General features: G+C 34.2%; 1 protein-coding gene and 1 long non-coding RNA gene across 3 annotated transcripts; one reads left to right on the plus strand and one right to left on the minus strand.

Moving 5' to 3' along the window:
* The first annotated feature begins 3,212 nt into the window (after window positions 1–3,212).
* Window positions 3,213–8,032, plus strand: LOC125187289 (BEL1-like homeodomain protein 8). Of its 2 annotated transcripts, none has more exons than XM_048083847.1 (5): window positions 3,213–3,349; window positions 4,075–5,151; window positions 6,432–6,832; window positions 6,914–6,974; window positions 7,320–8,032. In XM_048083847.1, the coding sequence occupies exons 2-5, from the start codon at window positions 4,120–4,122 to the stop codon at window positions 7,809–7,811; spliced, it is 1,986 nt and encodes a 661-aa protein (XP_047939804.1). In that variant the 5' UTR covers window positions 3,213–3,349; window positions 4,075–4,119; the 3' UTR covers window positions 7,812–8,032. The 2 variants fall into 2 exon arrangements, with proteins under 2 accessions (XP_047939804.1, XP_047939805.1); XM_048083848.1 differs by lacking the exon at window positions 3,213–3,349 and adding an exon at window positions 3,560–4,007.
* Window positions 8,033–9,426: 1,394 nt separating this feature from the next.
* LOC125190852 lies at window positions 9,427–10,067 on the minus strand. The gene is made up of 2 exons (XR_007170981.1): window positions 9,980–10,067; window positions 9,427–9,882 (listed from the first exon to the last, which is right to left on the minus strand). It is a non-coding gene; the product is annotated as an uncharacterized LOC125190852 (long non-coding RNA).
* Window positions 10,068–14,704: the final 4,637 nt, after the last annotated feature.

Raw genomic sequence — 14,704 nt, forward strand, 5'->3', positions numbered from 1 at the left:
TTTGCAAGAGGGACACTCTACCTGATTCAAATTTACGTAAATATGTCCTCCATTCCGCCCAAATTAGTCCATTCTATTTCGAGCAATGATAAACAACCAAATTTTGTACAACCAAAATAAAATTATATTAATAATTTAATGTATTAGTTGTATATTAAAATTATAAATATAGTAAGTGGATAAGTTAAAAAGATTTATTAGCCTTTAACCTCAATTTTTATATTTATATTTGAATTTTCTTTCTATTATTTTTAAAATTTGAATTAAAGTAGGCACTAATTACATATATAATTCTAAAAAAATAAAAAAATTATAAAAAATTATAAATATATAACCACAATATTATGCACTTTCCATGTACTATATATGTATCTAATATTTTAATTAAATTCATAAATAAACCTATTTTTTTGTCAAATAAACAAGAATTTGGTTGTACAAAATTTGGTCACATAGATTTATTGTTCTCTTTATATTGTTCGATAAAACATCCTCATTACATTTTTTTCTTTTTATTGTCTCACTGAAATGAAACATTTTAAAAAATATAAACAATTCTCTCGCTATTTCTTTTTCTTTCTTATTTTACCATTTTTTTATTAATTCACAAAATAACATTATATAAAATCGTGCCAAAAAAAAAATATTGCATATTTAATGGGACGGTAAAAGTAGTAGATTGTTAGTTAAATAAAAAAAAAGTATACAAGTAAGAATAAGGGCATTCACAAAGACAATGGTGATCTTAAATCTGGAGCTCATTTCAAATCCTACCTCTATTTCCTCCTGCTATGTCAACAGCTTATCCCAGAGCCAATTTCCGTGCAATGGGAGCCCATCCCACGCCCTTTTTCATTTTTACATCATCACTATTTTATATATTTCACTTTTAATTGTTGGTGTGCAATAAAATGATATAAAATACCAAGAAAAATAAATTAAAGACAACTTAATAATATAACAAATTTCACTAAAAAAATATCCTACATAAAAAAAATACAGAAAAAAAACAAGTAAAAACATTGATAAAATGAAGTGGGATGAATGTGAATAATTGGTACGAAATGAGATATATATAGAGAATAAAAAATGCATAAAATTAAGAAAAGGAAATCGCTACGGGTGTTGGATAGGCTTGGGGGGAGGTGATGAAGATGGAGACCAGCCCCCACCACAATTGGGGCCGATGATGAGCGATGGGGTGACCGATCACTTGGCGGTGGCGATCGCCCACCATAGTGAATGCTAGCTCTTTGAAGGGAGAATGATGTTTTTTATTTTAAGAAATATACTCCTTATGTCCCAACTAATTTAAATCACTTATTTTTTGCGCTCGTTTTGAAAAAATCGTAATAGATAGTTAAAGTGGATATATAGTAAAATAATAGCAAGAATAACGTAGATAGAGTCTTATCTACACGATTCTCGCTTTTACGTTACAATATATCCACTTTAACAATTTATTAGTATAATTTTTTCAAAACAAGTCTAATATAGAAAGTGATTCAATTTAGTTGGGACAAATGCAATATTATTTAAAACGTGAACAAGGACTCCTAATTTGTGACGGATGAAATATTTTTAAAAACTAAAATGTATCGAGGACAATCTTAAAAAGGAAAATATATCATCATAGCATTTTTTTCACTATTCTATGTATCACATGCTCATTATCCGCATGTTTAAGAATGTAGTATTCCTTTATTCGTTATTAATTAAATACTTTTTGCAGGATAAAGATTAGACATGGATAAGTGACCGAGAATAAAATAGGAGTGACGATTAGAGAATAAAGTAAAAAAAAATTAATTACTTTTTTTTAAAAAATATGAATGATTTAAGAAACTTTCTAAAATAGAATTATGAATTAGCAAGAAATATGTGAAGTAAGATAATGAAGTACTCCATAATATAGAATGAAAACTTAGTCAAATGTGAGGAAGAATAAAATACTTTTACGATAGAGATTAAGTATGTTATTTTGTGACTTTTTTATATAAAGAAAAAATGACTTAAGTAATGTGCAATAATTCAAAAATATACAACTCAAGTACTTTTTCTGTTCGCCTTTAAAAGTCATACTCCTAATAAATATGAAATATTTTGTTTTCGATATAAGATTTTATGTAGTGCTGTTTTGCTGAGTTAATGAAAAAAGAGTTAGTCAGATTGGGGAAAAAGTAAAAATGATGTTATTTTTATTTTAGAAAACGTTTCATTTCCACGTGACACTCTAAGAAAGAAAACATTTTATTTTTAATGGGACATAGGGAGTACTATTAGTTTTAAATGAAATATGAATATGAGATCCTATTATCATTTATAGTAAAAATGAAACGGAACTCTTATTTGTGAACATAATAAAATATGAGACTCTTATTTACGGACGGAATGAGTAATTTTATAAGGAAGGAGTATATTCAGCCTAAATTTAATCACATCTTATTTCAAAATGTTACATCAATGTATCCCATTTTAGTTATAACTTTCACAATTGAGCAATAAATTTCAAAACACATTTTAGCGTCGTAACTCATTTTTTTTTTTATCATTTTCAACATTTTTATATATTCATTTTGAATGTCGATATTGATAAATAATTTACTATGATTCAAGAGTGACTTAATGACTATTCAAAATTTACATCAATTAAATATCCTAAAACTGAATAATTTAGCACACTCTGTACTCCAGTATTGTTGTAGACAGCCGCTTAAATGATTTAAATGTATTTTCTCACATTGTATCTACAGTCTACAGTCTACACGATAGTAAGTACGTAGTAGTAGAACTTGTATACGTAAAGATGAATAGTTATAGATGGCATTTCCGTAGTTAGTGAGGTAATTAGGGGGCGGAACCAAACAAGGTCCCCTGCCCCCTTTCAAATCGACATTATTAACTTGGAGTAGGCCCCCTTTGGAGCCAGATTTTTCAATCTTGAAGATCCGTCCATGTCAAATGTGATAGATTTCTGCCCAATTCATACAGTCCCAAGATATTCGCCGTCAACTCTAACTACCACGTTAATTCCATTTGCATCCATCCAATTTAATATAATTATCATTATCATACATAAGTTAATTAAATACGCCTAATTTCGACTATAGTAATAATTTGTTAAATTTTACACAATGGAAAAGGATGGTTGGATAATAATAATGGGTTATAAAAGCCAATGGACAATAATAAAACTGAGCAGCAAATGCAATCATTGTCCTACACTTGAACTCATACAGCTAGCTCTGCTCTCCTCCGCTCCTACCCCACAAACACCTCTAACTTGGAATCTTTGCCGGAAAATCCATCGGAAAATCCTTTGATTTTCGATTTGGATTGATTGAAGCAGGTAACAACATATATATATAACTCATCACGTCAAAACCCTATTTCAGCTCATCTAGCTTTCAAATATCTTTGATGTGTTTCTTGTTGCCAAATTTCTTGATGGAACAACTGAACATGCAGATTCAGGAATCTACTGTTTTTGTTTCTTTCCTTTTCTTATCTCAGATTTTTTCAAGCAAAATAACCATAAATTTCGAGTTTCTTCTCTCCATGTTTTTTGCACTAGTCGATAGATAAACGTAAACCTGTGGTTGATCTCATGAAATTAGGGTTTGGGTTTACTATAAAATTCATTTACTATAAAAGTTGGTCTGATAATTTATTGCGAAAATTCAAATCTCGAAATCTAGGGTTTCGTGGAGTTACGTGAAGCTGTTAACTTTACCGTCCACAAATATAATTATATGTACACACAATACTGGTTTTGTTACAGTATATAAATTCATTTGATATGTGCTCATCTTTCAATTCATTGCCGTTTTGGGCGGAAGATTTTTGCTTATTTTTTGTGTCTTTACTTGAAGCTTTGAGCCACATGATTCAACAGTGACTGTACCTTTCTCTCTCAATCATCTTTCTCTTTCTTGCTTGAGACTCAGATTTCTCAAAATTATCTTGTGATTACTTTTCCTGAAACTGCCACTCTCTCTCTACAACATGTGAGCACTCCAAATTCGTCGCTTCTATTTTCAGCTTTGTTAGTGATACCCTTTCTACTTGATGCAGGATTGATTCTCAGCCATGAAAATGACCTAGTCAGTGTTGGTGGATATGAACAGCTTAAGGCCTGAGCTCCACATCGCACAGCAAAGCCGTCGAGACAAGTTGCGAATTCAGCAAGACACCTATTTCCCTCACGATGCTCTAAGCTACGATGCGTCGGAGATGATCAACTTCTCTGTCAATCCGGGCCCCCTCAAGCGGCCCGAAGAGGCCCCCTTTCCTACCACTGACGCACAATACTTTAGCACATGGAAAACCTCACAAGATTGGGTGGCTAATCACACCTCAATTTACAATTCTACTAATCCTATTTCGGCGCTGAATGTTAAGCCTGATTATCTAGGGTATGATCAAGAGCTGCATCCATCTCTTCCCAATTCAGACTCCTCACTTTACCAGAATATTGCGTTGCAAGACCTCGAATTCGCCTCTCTCCGCCACAAGAGCTCGGGGGAAACCGGCCTCGGTGGGCCTTGGCTGGTTGGTGGGAATGGCTCCAGCCAATGGTGCGGCGAGCTTGATTTCACTCGTTCCAACGCACAAGCGCTCTCGCTCTCCCTCTCGTCCGTCCCTCGGCCGAAAGTCCACGAGACTCAGATTGCTGAGAGGGGTTTGCAAGCCAGAGGTGTCTGTGGAAGTAGTAATGATCAAGATTCGAGAACTTGGAAGCCGGAGATGCTGTTGCCTCCGATTCATCAGAATGTGTCGAGCAGTAGTAGAATTCATGGGGCACAGGGTTTGACTCATCGGAACCCCGGCCCGTTGGGCCCATTCACCGGATACGCGACCATTCTCCGAAGCTCGAGGTTCTTGAGGCCGGCACAGCAGATGTTGGAGGAGCTATGCTGCATTGCCGGACCTAAAGATGTCGAAATATGTGATGTTTCTGATGAGATTTTGGAGGAGGTTAGGGTTTCCAGTGAAGGTGATACGAACGATAACGACTGTGCCATGGGGGCGTTCGTGTTCAATGGTTCTAGTGGTAAGAGCCAGGAGGCCGGGGGTACGAGCTGCTCGTTGGATGCTCAACGGCCGGAGAATCATCAGAGGAAGGCAAAGCTGTTGTTTATGAAAGATGAGGTTGGTAATACCTGTAGGGACTTAATTATGCTTTTTAGTTGGGTGTTAGTGGTACAAGTTTTATTATTAGCATTGCTTCTGCATGTGATCTTGAAAATTTTGATTGCTACCTCATCTGCCATTATTGATGTATGTAGGTGAATAATTAAGAATCTGTGTATTAAAGATAGGTCATGCTTTAGTACTAAGCATACCATCAATACTGATACTGAAAATGACTTATGGTTGGCTTGTACTTCTACTTAGACGATAAATAATACAGTATGAATTTCTAATCTTGGCCATGTGGTGGTACTTGGTATTCTTGGGTAATAAGAGTCACTTTGTTGAAGTACTTCTTAATTCATAAATTTCCATTTTTTTGTTTCTAGTACTACATGTTTTGTTTGGCCTGTAATAAACTCTTTTGGTTTCTGTTGATGTGTCTTTGTCAATTTTGGTACTAATTCAATTATTTCACTAGTGTGATTTTTATAAGGTATGGTATTGGACTATTATGCGAAGACATAAGTTTCACAATTCTTTTGCTAACAATTTTTTGGGTTATTACATAAGTGAGAGTACTTTTAAAATCTTACTCAGTTTGATAATTTCTGTAAAGTTTAATTTCTAAATTTACCAAACATGATAAGTTCTTTGTTTGCGTTTGACTTCAAATATTTGCAATTGTAATTAATTTTCCATTAGGGATCTTTAATTGTCTCTATTTTTCTATCACGTATACATTCATTACTCCATTTTCTTGCTTCTCCCTAGAGCTAATAATTCTTGGAGACGTCATTTTAGATCATAGTTAGGTAAAAACATTACAATGCACGAGGCAGAAAATATTGCATTGCATGCAGGAGAATGTGGGACATAACTTGAATTTTTTAATTTTTGAATTTCTCCAACTGTGACTTGCATGTGACTTGTCTATGTTAAAATGTAAAGCTTTTGCATATGATGAGACATTTTAGTTGTCTTTTCTTCGCTCCCCCACCCTCAAATAGTATGCTAATTAATTAGGTCAAAGTGTTGTTAAAAGCTTTAACAAATAAACAACTTTTTTTGGTGATTAGTTACTTTATTTTTTTTTCAAATAGCTAGCAGCTGGCATATCTATCTCGAACATGTTTTTGGCCGATTGTGCAAGTGGTTGTACAATAAACTTAACTTTTTCTTAATTGAAATACAACTGTTATTAGATTCTCTCTAGCTTTTACCCTTCCCTAATTAGATGTGTTATCTATTTATTATCGAAAGTGACAAATAGTTTATGATCCTCCATTTTGTACAAGGTTTGCAAAAGGTATAAACAGTATCACCAGCAGATGCAAATGGTGGTGTCATCTTTCGAATCAGTGGCCGGCCTCAGTGCTGCCACTCCTTACGTGTCGTTAGCCCTAAAGATGATTGCCAAGCATTTCCGGTGTTTGATGAATGCGATAATGGACCAGCTCAAGAGCATAAAAAATGCGCTGAGGGATGAATTCTCGTCCCCGTCTGCTGCCACAGCTGGAAACAAGGGCGATGCCAATGCTTCGGGGTTAAAGTTCTTCGATCAAAGCTTCCAAAAGCAGAAAGGGGCAGGGAATATTGGCATTCTTGAAAACCAGCATATTTGGAGGCCTCAGCGAGGCCTACCAGAACGTGCCGTTTCTGTCTTGAGAGCGTGGTTGTTCGATCATTTCCTTCATCCGTAAGACCCTCTCTCTCTCTTCCTCTCTTAAACAGTACATCTGACCTTTTTACTAACCTGAGTTTTCTTGTATATGTGAAGGTATCCTACAGACACTGACAAGCATATGCTGGCCACGCAGACCGGCCTCACTCGAAACCAGGTCTTATTATTTCTGCCCTTTAAATAATGTGTCTTGTTTATAATAGGTGTTAATAACAAATGAGGCTAATTTTAAATAAATAACCAAAACCAATTAGACCATCTTTAAATCAATTTAGTTCATACGAGTTCATACCCTTCGTATGAGAACATAAACGATCTTTAAATGGCCTAATTGGTATTTAAAAATGACCTGTGTTTTAATCTTTATCCTTCCATTTTTAATCTAATGGTTGAGATTTGGTCTCTAGTTATGCATTAGAATTTGGTTTTTGTTTTTATCACTACTCTTTTTAAATGAACCTCAATTCTTTAATAACTCTATTGACCTTGCTAAATAACTCAGGTTTCCAACTGGTTTATCAACGCCCGTGTCCGCATATGGAAGCCGATGGTCGAAGAGATACACATGCTCGAAACCAAAGTGTCTGAAAATGTTGGGAAAAGTAGTAATGGCAAAACTGCAGTTGAAGGTTGCAGTCAAGGCGACGACAGCAGCCAATCTTTGAACCGGCTGAGATTGCATGCTGTCCCGGATCAGCAGGGCGAATGCTCGGGTTTTGGCCCTCCCGGGCAGGAAGGGGATAAGTTTAAGGCAAGCATGTGGAATCAAGAGAAACGTTCAAGAATCGAGTACCACGTCCAGGGCAGCGTTGATGGGCCGATGATGGGGTTCATGCCGTCTCACGGAAGTGGCATCGAGGGGGGCGGGATAGGGTCGGTGTCGCTGACTTTGGGTCTCAGGCAAAGCCCGGAAGGCGGTCAGCTGCCTCCGATGCAGCAGGAGAGGCATATGAGGCATTATGGAGGTCAGATAATTCGAGACTTTGTTGGCTGATGATGTTGAAATATGAATCTTGGATGTAGACTTTGGGGAAATTAAGGTAGAAATAAATTATTTTAGACGACAAACGAAGGTGGTGAGATTTGGGAAAATGGAAAGTAGGATAAGCAAAATACCTCTCCAGAAATGTAGGAAAGAACATTTCAACGTAGTGGCGGTGTTTTGTATTGGAAAACCGTTTCTTTCGGCTATAAAATATGGTTGGATTTGTTACATTTTTTGTGTGTTATCGTCTGTTCGTGTTATATTTTCATTTTTTTTGTCGTTTTCTGATTTTTCATTAAACATTTTGGTGTGTCGCTACACTTTTAGGTGCTTTTCTGTCGTATAAACAAAAAATTTTATGCGCATATTAGTTATACTCCAGACTTGGGTACCAATAATTAGGTCTAAAGATATGAGGTCATTTTGGTCCTATAAAAAAATTGAAAAGGAAATTTATGTCAGATTACGATATTGTAAGTTTAGAGACTAGTAGTGCTAAATGTTTTTTCTAGGGATAGCGTGTGTTCTCGAACTCATTAGTTTCATGGTCATATATATTTTTGCTTTATAATTTCGGTCTCACTAATGATCAGTTGGTTAGACTAGTTGAACCATGAATGAATAATTTAGTGGATTCGCTTATCAATTTATCATCTCAGTCTTTAAAAATTAGAAACTTTTGAAACGGTACAAATTTTTATAAGTAAGAGAGATAAAAAAAAGTAATTGAAGTATATTTGTGGATAATGATTCTCGCCTCATAAAAAGTTTCCCAAAATAATGTAAGGTTTTTATTTTTAAGAGTTTACTAATAAGGTCTTTATTAGTACTCCTCCGTCTCTTAAAATTTGACACCATTTGACCTGACAACGGTTTTAAGAAATGTAATAGAAAGTTGTTTGAAAAAGTTGGTGGCATGTGGATCCTACTTTTATATTAGTTTTAAAATAAAATGTGAGTGAGAATTAGTTAGTGAAATATGAGATCCACTACCAAAAATGATAAAAGTGAAAGGTGATAAATTTTCAGAGACGGACGAAAATTTTTTTCGCAAGTTTTATGGGAGAACGTGTCATACGTATGGATTGGATTGCTGAAACTCTTCCGCCACAATCTTGTCAAACTATTAGTACAAAGATTGATCATCTAATGTGGCCTGACCCACTTGCGTTAATTGCGTATTATCATAATCTCTTTACATATAATTAATTGTTTAATTAGATTGTAAGATGCGCTTGACCAATAATAATTTTGTAAATTTTGTTTGCAAATTTCTTTCAGAAGAAAGGATAACTGCAATGTCAAACACTAAATATTTTTCATCTAATCAGTGGAGTAATTATGTATACTTTTAAAAAGTTCATAATAATTTCTTTTATCGATTTTCAACATTCACACCTTACAAATTTCATCGGTAAACGAAAATCAATTGTGTCATGTACAATTATGCCGTTTCATCAATAAAACATAGTAGTATCAACTTTTCTGGGTTGTGTTTGAGAAAATATCAATTTTATTTTTTTAATGCATGGATGATTATAAATATATAAAGTTCTTAATGGAAATTACTGTGAAAAATCTAACCGCTCGTTAGCTAGGGTGACAAAGTATTTGCCACGAAAAATACTCCACAAATACTAATTTATATATTTTGCCACATCAAAGTACTCCATTATCTCCATTAATTTGTACATACACACAACACGTAGACCGTAGAAGGTTGAGCTTAAACAAACTTAGCTTAATTATTTCTATTATTTAATTAATTATTTTGAAAAGCAGCTTAATTATTTCTACAGATATTTCTACACACTGGTTCTCTCATCATCTCTTTGGCAATTTTGTGATCAGGCTGGATCACAGGTACCCCTGCTGAAGTCGGCCATGGAGCAAGCATGGTGGTTATCCAAACTACTAACAACACCATCGTCATCAACTACGGCCTCCTGCTGCTCCACCTCCACCGCCTGCTGCTTCTCTCCCGCCGCCACTCTCCTCCCCTCCACCGTGAAACTACTCATCACTAATGCCACCACAATCACCAATGCACTCAACTTCATTCCACCCATTTTAATTTATCCTGCCATTCATAAATTAAATAACCAATTCAAATCAAGAGTTTCAACTTAATTGTATATGAAGTTAAACTAATTACTACTTCTAGATTTTCAACTCACCCTGGATTTCTTGAACGTTAAGTGCTAGATTTTGGGATCGTCGAATGGTTTGTTAACGATGGGAGATTTTGTGTTTATTCAAGAAAATTAATTTTTATATGCCATATATATAGTTGTAGATTAATGTGATGATGCAATTTAATTCGTTGATGGGGTCTCCACCAAACTAGGCAATTTCTAGTGGGATGCCCATTTTATTACAAGATGTGATCAAAAAATGATGGAGCTAAGGAAATTATTAGCCTTTTCTGGAAGAACAAATTGCACATCATAATCCCATTAACCCCAGCCAATAAATTTAATCACAAAGTCAAAGGATCACAGTAATAACACTCCTATATTATATATTTATTATATAAACAAGTAATAATAATCGATCAGTTAATAATTACTACTAATTTCGGTCTAGCTTGTGCGTAATATATACATGTATATATATGTTCTCGGTATTTTTATACGTATTTAATAATAAACGCAAGTTAAAATAGATTTGTTCATTATAGTGTGCGAGGCGAGGATTAACTATTGTGCAATACCAACGCAAATATTTGCTACAAATGGATAGATAAACCATAATTATTTAAAATTGTCGTCGAATGCATAATTTGAGAGCATTATTGACAGTGGAACCAATAGGAACAGAGTCCGTAGATTTGGATATTATTTTTGTCATTTAATGCAACTTGTTGGCTTACTAATTGCTCTCCATTAGTCGTCTCAAAACAAATAAAATTGCTCTGAATTAGTGCGGTAACCTAATTTAGTAGTAACATTATTTCATATTGTGCTCCATTGACAATCGATCAGGTTGAGTTGACACTTTAAGTTTGATTTTTCGATCGGTAGATGTTAGACATAGGCGTTAAATACGGCTAACACTGTTGGCAATTGAAACTAAAAAAGTAACATAAAAACTGTCCCACATCGGTGTCAAGAGAAAACTGAAACTAGTATATAAGTCTCATAGGCCCTCCTCCTATCACCAATTGATTTTAGGATGGAACCCATGAATTTCTATCAAACACAATATTGAGTATCCGAAACATATTAAAATTTAAGAGCATTCACAATAGGGGCGCCGACGAATAATACGGTGAACACAATATTGGGTATCCGAAACATATTAAAATTTAAGAGAATTCATCGGGCACCTATTGGGGGGAGCCGATATCGGGCGCTGATCTCCAACATTATCGTTTTTTTCCACATCTATATATACACCTCATTGCAATTCATTTCATTCACATCTCTCATTCTCTTGACTATTACAACGACAGTGAATTATATAGAGAGAGTGAAATAGAATGTGAGATAAGCTAAGGATGGGCTGAAATGATTGTGAGGTGGGTTGTTCCGATTGTGAATGCTCTAAGGTAACATTTAATTTTCTGAATAGGATATATCAAGATAGTTAAATATAGATAAAAATACAAGCCAACATTAAGAACGTGATTAAGATAAAATTTTTAAGTTATTATTTATAAAAGGTTATTTGCATGTAAATACACGAACTTTGAATTTTTTTTAGTTTTCCTCTTACCAAAAATTTTGGCAAAATTAAAGCTAATGTGGAGTATACTTAGCATATTTTCATCTACATGGCGGAAGGTGACAAATCAATATGACATATTATTAGCCTATAAATACACGAAGTTTCGATATTTTCTGAACTTTTCTTTTTCTAATTTAAATACACGAACAATGAGATTTTCTAATTTTTTTCCAATGAATTCAAAGAAAATGATACTAATAAGAATACCCTTTTTCTAAATTGTTACTTTTGGTTGTTTTGAACAATATTTTTTTTTAAGGATATATCAAGATAGTTAAATATATCAAGATAGTTAAATATAGATAAAAATACAAGCCAACATTAAGAACGTGATTAAGATAAGATTTTTAAGTTATTATTTATAAAAGGTTATTTGCATGTAAATACACGAACTTTGAATTTTTTTAGTTTTCCTCTTACCAAAAATTTCGGCAAAATTAAAGCTAATGTGGAGTATACTTAGCATATTTTCATCTACATGGCGGAAGGTGACAAATCAATATGACATGTTATTAGCCTATAAATACACGAAGTTTCGACATTTTCTGAACTTTTCTTTTTCTAATTTAAATACACGAACAATGAGATTTTCTAATTTTTTTCTAATGAATTCAAAGAAAATAATACTAATAAGAATACCCTTTTTCCAAATTGTTACTTTTGGTTGTTTTGAACAATAATTCTTTTTTAATTGAACTGTCTAATATCTTCTAAAATGAACAAATCTTAAGAGATTTTTGAAGATATTTGTGACTTTTGTGTTTCAAATTGCATTTGGTTAGAATGACAATTGTTTTTATTTTTTTATATATTAATGCTTTATTTTCATAATATAAATACTTATGTAAAAAAATTTGCATATACTCATATTTTATTTTGATTTAATTTTTTTTTATTTAAATGATGTGCTTTTAAAATGTTAAGGAAATACTACTATTTAAAAAAACTCACTTTCCCTAAATTTTAACAAAGATAAATTAATGTTCATGCTAAAATTTAAAAAGTGTTGTACATTAAATAATTTTAAAAAAATCTATCATAAAATAAAAAATTTAAAAATACCAAAATTTGGAGGAATTCTAGAAAATCTCGAAAGTGAAAATTCTAGAAAACTTCAAAAGTTCGAATATTTTCCAAGTTACAATACTCGCTGTTTTTTGCACATTGACACTTATGACGTACACACCAGTTTTAATTTAAAGAAAAATTATTTTTCGAGGAAAATCAAAAAAACTGAAAGTTCATGGAGTATTTAAATTTTAAAGTTTGAAAAAAATCAGAAAATATAGAATGCTCTTATATTTACATGTAAAAAACTCATCTATAAATAAGATAATTATCAAGATTGTTTATGGATAGGAACTAAAGAATTGAAAGGATCAATTTAATCATGCAAATACCTCATAAAGCTTATAATTATGACCAAAAGAGTGGAGGAACAAAAGAAATTTGATATGCAACGATTCGAAATAAAAACTGATCAGCCCAATTCGAAAATCCATACCGAATTCTCTATAGGAACAAACCAGATATCAAATCCAAAATGCAAACCATAACAAATCGACATGCAATGTTCAATGGCATAGACTAGAATATTTGTGTATGGTTCGATAATATTATTACTGATATGGTGCCCTTTAAATAGGGTGAGTAAATCATGTACATGAAATGTTTCTATCTTAGTGAGCAAGTAAAGAATTAATTACAGAATATTTTCACAATCCCCTAATTTAGGTGATTGATTATTTTCTCCTCTAATTGATCTCCTCTATCTTCAACACTCCCCCTCAAATTGAGTAGTAGGGTCGCCGATACTCAATTTGCCGAGAATATCTTCAAAACTTCTTGAGTTAACAGCTTTTGTCAATATATCAGCTAACTGATATTCAGACCGTACAAATGGCAACTCGACAATGCCAGTCTCAATCTTCTCCTTGATGAAGTGTCTATCTACCTCCACATGCTTTGTTCTGTCATGCTGTACTGGATTCTCTGAGATACTTATTGTTGTCTTGTTATCACAATATAGTTGGCATTTTCCGGGAGGGAAATCAATCTCTGTCAACAGTTTTTTCAACCACAGAATCTCAGTCAGACCACTTTTAATTCCTCTGAATTCTGCTTCTGCACTTGACAGCGCAACCACTTTCTGTTTCTTGCTTTTCCATGTCACCGGGTTTCCTCCAACGAATGTGAAGTAGCCTGAGGTGGATCTTCTGTCCACTGGATTGCCTGCCCAGTCTGCATCAGTGTATCCATGGACTTCTAAATTTCCATTCTTCTTGAACACGACTCCATGTCCAATTGTCCCCTTCAAATATCGGACTATTCGCAGCGCAGCTTCCAAATGTTCAGCTTGAGGCTGATGCATGAATTGGCTCACAACTCCTACGGCATAAGCAATATCAAGTCTAGTGTGGGAGAGGTAGATGAGTTTCCCAACTAAACGTTGATATCACCCACGGTCTGCCAGCTCAGCTCCGTCTTGTATTTGCAACTCATGACTCAGCATGATTGGTGTATCAGCTGGCTTACACTCAAGTAATCATGTCTCTGCTAGAATGTCCAAAATGTACTTCTTTTGCCTCAGAAATATCCCTCGTGGTGATCGAAGAACTTCAATTCCCAAAAAATATTTAAGATCACCTAAGTCTTTCATTTCAAACTCTTTGAAGAGATTCTCCTTCAACCTCTTGATTTCCTCCTCGACGTACACTATTAGACATGTAGTCTTTTCTCCAAGTTTCTTCAAAAACAAGGTGTGATCAGAATTACTCTGTCTGTACCCATAACTCTTCATTGCATCAGAAAATCTTCCAAACCAGACTCTCGGGGACTGCTTCAGCCCATATAGAGTTTTCTTCAACCTACATCCTTCGCCTGTCTTGAAGTTTTCTGAGAAACAAGGCGGTGCTTCCATGTATATCTCCTTTTTCAATTCACCGTGGAGAAATGCATTTGTGACGTCGAATTGATATAATGGCCAATCTCGATTGCCTTCAATATACAGAAGTACTCGAACAGTATCCATCTTGGCTACCGGGGAGAATGTCTCTGAGTAGTCCACCCCATAGGTCTGAGTATATCCTTTTGCCACGAGTCGAGCCTTATATCGCTCAATCGATCCATCGGGTCTTCGTTTGATGGTGAAGACCCATCTGCACCCAACTGGT

The sequence above is a fragment of the Salvia hispanica genome, chromosome 5, assembly GCF_023119035.1.
Source record: "Salvia hispanica cultivar TCC Black 2014 chromosome 5, UniMelb_Shisp_WGS_1.0, whole genome shotgun sequence".
NCBI lineage: Eukaryota > Viridiplantae > Streptophyta > Magnoliopsida > Lamiales > Lamiaceae > Salvia > Salvia hispanica.